This window comes from Orbicella franksi, chromosome 11, assembly GCF_964199315.1.
Source record: "Orbicella franksi chromosome 11, jaOrbFran1.1, whole genome shotgun sequence".
In the NCBI taxonomy this organism is placed as follows: domain Eukaryota; kingdom Metazoa; phylum Cnidaria; class Anthozoa; order Scleractinia; family Merulinidae; genus Orbicella; species Orbicella franksi.
Window position 1 is genome coordinate 21331746 of NC_138155.1, and position 10243 is coordinate 21341988.

The window sequence follows — 10243 nt, forward strand, 5'->3', positions numbered from 1 at the left end:
TGAATGGTCACACACTAGGGTTTCATCCACACACTTAAAAGTTAGAACCACCTTGTATAGCATAATAAACAGTACCAAACGAAAGTACTGCTCAATAGCTTTCATTTGGATGGTCACACTCTAGGGTTTCCACCACATACTTAAAAGTTAGAACCACCTTGTATAGCATAATAAACAGTACCAAACGAAAGTACTGCTCAATAGCTTTCATTTGGATTGTCACACACTAGGGTTTCATCCACAGACTTAAAAGTTAAAACCACTTCAATCGACTCAAGGTTTGACTCAATCACTTTTTGCGTCCGTAGCTCCTCCGATCATCACCATCATCACCACCACAGGGACAAGCATCGACACCGTCGAGACAGGCCACGGTCCCGCGCTAGTTCGGGATCGGGAGATTACAAGGAGAAGAAGCGAAGGTTTAGAAAGAAGAGTTCGAAGAAGAAAGAAACCTTAGTACAGATCGGCGGGGAGGAATACAGAGTGAAAGTGGGCGATGCCACAGAGTAAGTATTCATGTTGATTATCACTTGTTTTAGAAAATAGGCGGTAAACATTGCGCGATGTGATTGGCTTAGAGTCGACTGTCTTTAACGTTTTTAAATGGGTTACTTTTGTAAGGGAAGTGAAAACCGTTTATGAGGGGCTTCAATAGTGTTTGTTTAAACGATTTACAGAAATCAAACCAGCTTTGTAGTAATAACCCAGAGAAATAACAAGTATTTTCTTAGGATTTTTTCGTTCCTCCAGACCTCAGTCCGTCTCTAACTCTTAAAATGCATGGAAAAATTAAGTGTGTTTCCTATTTCATTTTCAACATCTTATCTTTGTTGGTTTCCCACTGCTCGGTGGACAAATCAAAATCCGAGTTAGTCTTGGAGGGGTGGGACTGGTGCCGATGAAATTACACGTGCTGTAGGACGCTCTTTGACTGGCCGAGAAGAATGAAATGTTTGAAACAAAGTTGCCGAGAAAGAGTCTTATGCATATGAAGACTTTTCTTTTACTACTGCATACCAAGGCTATTTGGCTTAATTGTCAGTACTCAGGAGTCCATTTATAATGAGTTTTCACTCGTACCACCAAATTTGTAGTTCAAACTTCGACTCTGCTTAAGATATCCTAGGCTATAAACATTTAAATGAAAGCTATTTAGCAGGACGTTCATTTGGTACTGCTTATTATGCTGTTTAAGGTGGTTCTAACTTTTAAGTCTGTGGATGAAACCCTAGTGTGTGACCATTCAAATGAAAGCTTTTGAGCAGTGCTTCCATTTGGTACTGTTTATCATGGCTTAACCTTTGAGTGTGTGGATGAAACCCTAGTGTGTGACCATTCAAATGAAAGCTATTGAGCAGTACTTTCATGTGGTGATCTGTTTGTCGACTTTAAAAATGATTTTCTTTTCTTTTTTCTTGACAATTTTGCACTCCGCAGTTTTTAAGAGGGATCGTGCTAACAGCAATATAAACTACTTGCTAAATTGCAAACCGGAAACGTGTGATTAGCAGACTCCATTATCAATTTTACTGGCACTGTTTTGCGATTGTGTTTGAGTGCTCGCGTCTAAAAACTGATTAAGCCTCTTAAGCTGTACACACTTCCAACCTACGTGCCTGACTTGACAATGGAGGAGTGCAGTCTGTTCCTGTTGTTTGCAGAGGTGTTTAAAATTGTTCCCTGTTTCGTGATAGGAATTAAATTATTAAACACTAAAAGACGGAAACTCCTGCTAACAACGAGATCTTTACGTGACCGTTAACACCATTAAGCGATAATTGTTTACAGACTGTTGTCGAAACCAGTGGCTTTGTCACGAAGGTAATATCCGGACTGAAGATCAGCTTGTCTAAGTTTTTCCTGCTAGTTTCAAAGCTTGAGTCAGGCATTGTGGTTTCAAATGTTAATCCTGTGGATGAAACCCTACAGAGAAACCATTGAAATGGAAACTTTCTAACAGTGCCTTCGTGTGACGCAGTTTTCTTTCCAAACAGTCCCACGTGGAAATTTCATAGCTCGTATTAAATTTGTAATTTTGGTCTCTTGGGAGGTAGAAATTTTAATAGACGTACTTTTTTTGCGTTTGTTGGTGGGGTTCTCCTAAATACAAAACGCTGCTGGCATTGCGTGTTATCGTTTTATGCAAATAATTTCAAACTGTTGACTGTTATCCAGAGACGATGGCTTCTAACCATTTTGCAGTAAAACCTCTCTAATCTCGAACTCAAATTACTTTCCCTTGAATATACTTTTCAGTCATTTTCTATCGACTATCTTGAACTCCCAGTATCTCCAACTTTTTTTCGTGTCCCTTCAGGGCTCGAGATTGCAGAATTCAAACGTATCTTAAAACTTTACAACACGATACTTAAGATTCTGTGTGAGGTTTGTTCCGCGCTCTAAGAAAATGCTTTGTCATTTGGGCTTTTTAGGCAATTTTGAAGTGCTTGCTAAGTACGATGTTTGTTTAATAAGTCTGTGCAGTCCTGGGGCAATTAGCAGAACCCAAACAAGCCAGCTGCTTATTGCAGCTGCGCAATTCTGTCAACCTCACTGGGGTCTCTCGATGTAGGGGGCCTTCGTGGGAGCATGTTTTGGCATCCTGTTGCGCTTTTGTTCTTGTGTACAAGATCTTATCATGTTTACAAGTTTCTGTACGTGAAAAACTGTGCGCCAACGGCGGGTTTCTCGCCAGAAGGCTTCGAAGTCTCGCTTCATTAACCTTAATTAGCACTTTCCTTTGTTAAGGTGTCTTAAATTATCTAGACAATAAGCGTGTTTGTTTCTGAAGTTAGTGCTCCCTGTAGCGGGCCTCTGCAAAGAGTGTTTGCTATTTTGTGTACGCTGTGGGCCTCGAGCTCTTTCCAGGGAGCTTGACGGGTGTTCCGTCCCCGCTGCGAAGTCCAGGAGAGGTGATAACTGTGTGAAAGAATAGCAATCATGGCTGGTGCCGAACGATATAAAACACAGTCTCTGTTGTGTAAAGCTCGTGCTAATTAGTTAAATGGAATATTCTTATACGTTTCCTTCCTTTCACAGCTTGTTTACTTGTCATCGAGATTTAATAGAGAATCGATTTATAAACTATAGCTCCCCGGCCTGACTCCGTGCCGTGCCTGCCTCTACCTGCAGAATCTAATTTAACTAACGCTTTTAATAAATCCCTGTTCACAAGTACATGTAGTTCTCTGTCGGTGGGGGTTTCAAAATCAGCCTTTCTGTGGAATTTGTAAACATGTACTTGGCAGTGCCGTTGTGTTCCCACCGAGGTTAATTGAGTTGTGCACAAAAACCTTTTGCGTGCCATCACAACCATGAAACTATTAATAACTGCAGTCGATCCTAAATGCAGTTTTGGTGGCTAAATCCATATTAACAAGCCCGCTACTTTGTCTGACTTATAACAAGTGGATTAAAGCCATCTTTCTTTGTCCCTTGCCAGCTTTCAAGATTCCCAAGTCTGAGAACAGCGCGAGGTGGGTGAGAAATTTTTGTCTACAATTAAGGCAGTGCTATTTTTAATCCAAGTTGCGCCTTTTTCTGCTTCGTTTAGCAGCGGCAGGGTAGAAATTAAAGCTTACAAGATAATGGCTGATAAAGCATAGGGTCACGGATGAGTAGTGTTAGAGAACAGATCGCATGATCAGTAACTGCACTAAGGTCCTTGATTTATCAGTCAGTTTCGTTTCACTTCAAAGGTTCAATACATCTTCAGGCTGACATGGCTTTTTTGGGAAATTTTTTTTTAATGAAACTACAAAAATTCGTCGACTAGATGTTGCTGACCACATTATCCCAAAGGTACTAAGAAAAACGTTTGAAAATTTGTGAGACTTAATGATCTCAGCGCGCCATTTAGGAGTTAATGATGGCGGTTGCCCTTTGAAAAGTTGGTACTTGTGTCTTGCACGAGCTGATCTCGTGTGTTCGACTGAAAAACTCAAGTGTTCCTTACATAATGGGAAACCTTTCTCTGAAGGTCCTCTGAGAATTCTTTGACACATTCAAAGAATAACCTTTATTTGACGATTACCTTTGTTACCATCTCTTGTCTTTTTGACTACTGATGTTCGGAGAAGGAAAAAAAATTACGAATTGTTTTGATGCCGGATATAGAAGGGTTAGCTTTTGATGTGAGGTGTTCAGAATTGCACTGTCTCTTTTCCCTCCCCTCCCCCCCCCCCCCTTCGATTTATTTTCGTTTTTCCAATGACGTTTTTGATTAATCCCATGTAAAATTCCTCTTCGTTCACGTTTGCCTGAGCAAGTGCCTTTGTAAACACGCTAACTATTGTAAACTCCTAAATTTTACGTGAAGTGGAAGGGATTTAGGAGATGTTCTAGATACCCTATCGCCTAATAACAATTTTTCTCGTCCTGTTTACCTGAAGGAATGTTTCGCGTAACTTGCTTAGCTTTTATGATCAGGAGCTTTAGAATTACGTACTAGGGTAAGCTTTTCCCTTTTAAAATTCTCTGTCCAATTCTTCATTGTTCCAGCTCGTTCGTAAAATGGTATGACACACGTCTTTGGATTTTTTTTTAAACGACTTATTTTTTAATGATCACGAGATTTGTAACTACATACCAAGTTAATCTTTCCTAATTTGAAATCCTTCGACTTATTTTTGTCAGCTCGCATGTTGTTAGCGATATGCTTAGCTGAGCCGTAAAATCACTCGAAAATTGTGAAATTACGACAGAGGTTAAACTTTCGAGTTGAGATTCTCTTAAGGTTTGCTTCGCTTTGAGTTCTGTTATTTGCTAGTTCACCTGAATTGGCAAAATTGACAAGATTCCACGTACGCGATGGATTCCTTTGGCTATTTGTTTTTAGCTTGTCAAGGCTTGAACTTTTGTAATCTTCTTACGTTTAAGCCCTTTCGTTTCCTCTCAAAGTTTGATTTATGCAAGTTGAACGCATGCTCACGTCATGACCTACGTTTCCCGGTCGTTTATCAAAGCTGCGGTAAATTCTAGTCATTTATATTGGGCGTCTGTTTTTTCTGTGCAAGTGGTCATTAGATTAAGTGCTTGTTTAAATCAAAGGAATGTTTTATACAGCAATTTTATTGGTGCGGCTTTATCCAGAGTTGCTAATTTGCTTTTGGGTTGGGTTGAAAACGAGTAAGAACTTTTTATGTTTACAAGTGTACTTCAGAAGACTTCACAAATATTTCCCAGTGAACAATTGAAATTTCTTCTCGGTCATTACATGCTACTTGAGCAAAACATCCAAAACATTTCGCTGTCGCGACTTCGTTTCCCTTCACCAGCTCCGAATTGTTGCGGTGAGCGAGTGTGAAAAAGAATTAACCTAATCTTGGCTTGCTTCACCTTTCTATTTTAAAGTGACGACCAAATTTGTCTGATCGTGAAAGTAAAATTAGAAACTGGGAACGCGGTTTTTAAGTGGCTATTGTTTGGCACAAAGTAATCTTGTTTTAAAACTCTGAAATAACAAAGAAACATGGCATAGGCTATTTTTTTTACCTTATTTGGCGTCTACCTGTCTAACTGTTCTGATCTGATCTGATAAAACTTCTTTGGATTCTAGCGAACACAATTCATGAATATTTTTATCTATTTTTTTATTTACTTATTTTTTAATATAATTACTTTTTCATGTTTCGGACAGCTTATGGGATAGCTTGTTTTGGAAGTCTTTGAAACTAGCCTTTTGGAATAATGATTGATTAGAGAAAAATGGTACTAGCAAGGAACTTTGAATTTAACATTTTGAAGAGAGAAAAACTTCGACGTTTAAAATTAGCATTCTCCTAATTACATCAAAAAAATGCGTCGCGAATGTTGAATACAAGAAAAAATATCGCTTCAAGTAGCTTCTTTAAAATCTTACAGCTAACAATTTTTGTGTTGTGTTTATGTTTTGCAGAGTTTTAACGACCAAAGCCTCATGTTAGGACAAGTGTAGTCAAGGAAGATATCTTTCCTTCCTATTTCTTCTCTTCCACTTAACACAAGTAGATGTTTTGTATTTAAAATATCAAAGTGTAACTCAAAAAATGTACTTGTTTTAACCTTTAAATGTCATGTACTTCTATATAATGAATCTTTTTTCATGAACAGCAAATATTTTTGCTTCTTAATGTCGGGTTTTAAAAATCCGATAACTTTGTACAGTTACTCTAACGTATAGCAAGCTACGCTTTTGGCATTTTTAAACTATTTTTAGCCGTAGGTTTTTCTTAATTAAGAGGCCGATAGTTAGTTTTTAGATATACGAGGAAAAAATATTTTTATCGTAATCCGAGATAAACGCAATATTTTCTTACCGTGAAATTTTAATAGTAATATCTCGGAGTTTTGCATCGTAAATAGGAAATAATTTATTAGTTCTATAGTTACAGTTACGGGAAAAAAAATAGATTAGTGTAGCGCAGCTTGCCAAAATGAATTGACGTGAATTAATAAGACAGAGTGTAAGTTCTACTCTTGGTACTTATGGGAAGGCGAGAAAAAAAAATCCCGACGCAGTTCTTTTCTCCATGTCAGGGTGCCGATTTTAAAGTGGACTCTTCACGTTAATTAAAATCAAAACAAGTCCATTCGCAGGAACGAAGGCAATGCCGAAAATTTTAGTACATCTTAGCTTATTTATTTCGTCTTCAAGCGTGTTTAGTTTAAGAACAGTTCCCGAAAGTAGAAATGTACAGTTTTTGCTGGTAGAAAGTGTGAATAAAAAAAACGCTTATCAGCTGTATTTTCTGTATTTTTTTCCACGTATATTTATTTTTTTAATCTCGTTAAAATTACTATAAGAGAACAATAGGCGGTGAGCTTTAAATTTAAAACTCGGCAATTATATTTGCAGTGTTTGCCGAACTCATTATATTTCTTGCTTGTACGATGCCGTTGACACAAAGGAAAGACTTAAAAGGAAGAATTTGATTTCAAAAATGTTACAATAATAGATAAAAATTAATAAGCGTCAAAGTATATTTTGCTCGGTTTTCTAATGAGAAAGGCGCATAATTTTTTTCCCGCCAAAGTATCCCGGGAAAAGGTTGTTTACTCGTCTTAGAAAAGGTTAAAGGTTCTATCAGCTTGCGCTTACCAGTTCTCAGCGGAAAAAGGCTTGTAACATTTTCAATAAATTCGAAAGCAAAAGGGGGCATTGAATTGGGTTCCTGGTGATTTGAGGCTTTTAAATGGTTTCCCATCATTGCAGTTTTCTTGGGATGGCCGCCTTTTAGTATGGTAATTTTTATCGTTGGCAAGTGTCGCTTAACTACGCCTACAGATCCAAGTTGCAATTAAGAAGATTATTTCGGCTTTGCCACAGTTTTCTTTAAAAAGAACATGGCGTAAGGCCGCTTCACTTTTTAACTAAAGGAGGTGTCAACGCGCTAATCCTCGCGAAAAGAAGCAATTAACACCAGGCAGTGATCGAGTCTTCCATCTACCTGGTCACAATGAAATTACGGAACAATGTTTCGATTCGGAAAGTTTTAAAGCTGTGTTTGTTGGCGGCTGTGTGTTGTTTTCGGCCGATCCTATTGTCGAAGCGTCAGTTTATTTAGATTTCATTTCCGTTCCATAAAAGAAGTGGTTTTGATGTTGAGCAAACACTCTTTCGGTCGGGATCGTTTAACACGGTCCTAGACCAAGTTAATCGTTTCGCCAGCTAATGTAAAAGATACGTTCGTGGCAGGTTGTACAAACAAGTTTTGCAAGGGTTTATTTTTGTTCAAAACAGCGAGGCTTTCTTTGTCTCTCAGTATGAGCCATTTGCAATCAGGAAATTAGCTAGTGATGAAGACATACTGATCGAAAGATAAGTTAATATAAATCAATAACTCCTTTGTTGTTTTCTCGGTCTCTCTGATCTCCAAAACCAGCTGAATCTAATTGCGAAATGACTTTTCAACGAGAAGAATTCTACCTTCAGAAAAAGAGCAAACGAATGCCTCATCAACACCATCAGGTTTAGACCTGGGCTGTATAAAATCACATCAATTGGCCTTTCTTTAAATCCAGAAATTGAGTGAAATTTTATGTAAGGTTGGAAAATTGCTGGATTTGACCCAAATTCTTGTTTTCAATTTGCAACCGCAAAAGGTCGATCGATCGGTCAAAATTTTAATCTAAATGGCTCCTTTCGCGAACAAATTGTCATAGCAACTAAGACCACAAGAGAGAAAACAATTTCAGTGAGAAGGATCGGTCGGCAAATTGTGTCATTTCGCTAGCGACAATGCCGCCTTGAAATCGCCAGCGGCAGGGCAAATTGTTGTCTCGATTCGTAGAAAGCATTAGATTGTCTAGCCTCTCCCAAATATGAATTCTTGATAAGAAGGGATAAAAAAGACAGATTTGTCTTGAAGCTTCATTAATTACCTACAAACACTAGGGGGTACTAAGCACTTGCTAGACTGGGAGAAATCTGGTTCGGGCGATTGAGGTGCGTATCTCCAAATCATTATGCAATATTTCACTTTATGATGTATGGAGCCAAACTCGTAAGCTTTCTTCCAAGAATAGAAAAAAATCGAAACAAAAGAAATTAAAATACTGCCTGAGAATCTTCGGGTAGACTGAGGAAATGTGTTTTATTTGTTTATATTCGCGTTTATTGGAGCGTACAAACTCAGTGCTCATATACCAGTTCTGGAAGGCAGCAAAAAGAGGTTTCATCACCTCGGGTGCCTTATCAGTAATACAAATTTTTGAGCTCTGCCCCCTACCAAGCCAGGCCTTAATAGTATTTTCACGCGTAGAGTTAGAAAGCTATCCTCACTTTATATATGTTTCAAAAAAGACCTCGTTGGATTTTAAAGGTTTCGTTTCGACGAAGTTCCGGTGACACAGATCACTGCAAATGGCTTTGCTGCGAATTTAAACGTTTGTGCGTTTTGCAAACGGAGACAAATGTGGAATTAACACAACAGATAACCATCAGGCACAAAACACACCGTCAACATTCAATCCCGTCTCAAAACATGGGAAATTTCCGAGCTGAAAAAGAAGTGTTGCTTAATTACACAGATGTGCAATTAAGCAATACAAGATGTATTGCATAATTAGTTTGGAAAACAACAATTCAGTGCTATGATCCACAAGCAGAATCAATATGGCAAACAACAACCGCTCGGTTGCCTCGCATTGGATGTGAGTAACGAGGTATTTTAATAACATCATACTTCCTCGTATTTTATATTTCTGAAAAAATAAATCAAAACAAGATTCCGATCTGGATGACATATTCGTTTCACTGAAAAAGAAAACCTTTTAAGTGCACTTTGTAACTGAACCACAAGCTACCTGTATTTTAAGCCGGCTTTTGCCAAAGAAGATTCCCGCTGACCTTGTTTCCCCCGGTTTCCATACCCGTATGGAGTTCTTAGACTATTTTGAGCCGTGTATCACGCCTACCAGTCAAACATTGTCAATTCTGTCTCGAATAAGTATCAACCACGAATCTATCGCGTGATTTTTCGAGGCACGTTTAGCAATGTTTCACTACTTATGCCTTCGCATAAAAAACGCCAAACATAAATGCAAACTTCATCGTAGACGTGTTTTGTTTTGATTTTCCGGCGACTCCCTAAATAGCTTCCTTAAAGTTTTGCGCGTAGGCGCGGATGGTCTATTGTGAGGAAGCGTTTTGACCAAACTATGTCCGAGGCAAAATTAAAGTGGATTATGTTTTCTCTTCGTTAAATAAACTTTTCTCATCCGATATTTCCTTCCCAATGCGGGAAACACTGCTGTTATCTGTGAAGAATCAGACCTACAACTGTGAAAAAGCCGCATATTAGTCTACAATTTTTGTACAAGAAGATTTAGTCATTAACGATAAGGCGTTTACAACCTTTAAATTTAATGTTCTGACGCACGCTTATTTTCGTGTTGAAAATGCCAAAAATCGCATGGATTCCACGCGATCTCCTTCCAAAACAAACCTAGTTTCAAAGACTCTGATTTCCGGAAATTCTTGTGTGATTTGAGACTAGCCTATCTATTGTCGACTTGTTCAAATCTCGAGGATTATCCTTGACAAGAATACGCCAGTAGAGAAAAAACAAGTTCTTCGACTGGCTAAGCATTGCTAATTGCAGCAAAGTGGGCTAAATTTGCCATTGGAAGTCGATACTAACTTGTCGGTAAACATTTATTTTTGTTCCGAAAATTAGTTTTGGTCAACATACGAAGATAATGGGTTGTATTTTGTACTTTCTTTTCAGCTTAATTGCGGAACTTTGGCGGATTTGATTGT

The 10243-nt window shown here is 38.3% G+C and overlaps 1 protein-coding gene across 1 annotated transcript in view; it reads left to right on the forward strand.

Moving 5' to 3' along the window:
* LOC145460177 (cadherin EGF LAG seven-pass G-type receptor 1-like) overlaps window positions 1-6739 on the forward strand; it is a 37115-nt gene extending 30376 nt beyond the window's left edge. Inside the window, exons 37-39 of the mRNA XM_081444912.1 lie at window positions 309-509; window positions 3446-3479; window positions 5900-6739. Coding sequence (XP_081301038.1) covers window positions 309-509; window positions 3446-3467 — 223 coding nt within the window. The 3' untranslated portion in view covers window positions 3468-3479; window positions 5900-6739. The remainder of the gene's footprint in view (window positions 1-308; window positions 510-3445; window positions 3480-5899) is intronic.
* Window positions 6740-10243: the final 3504 nt, after the last annotated feature.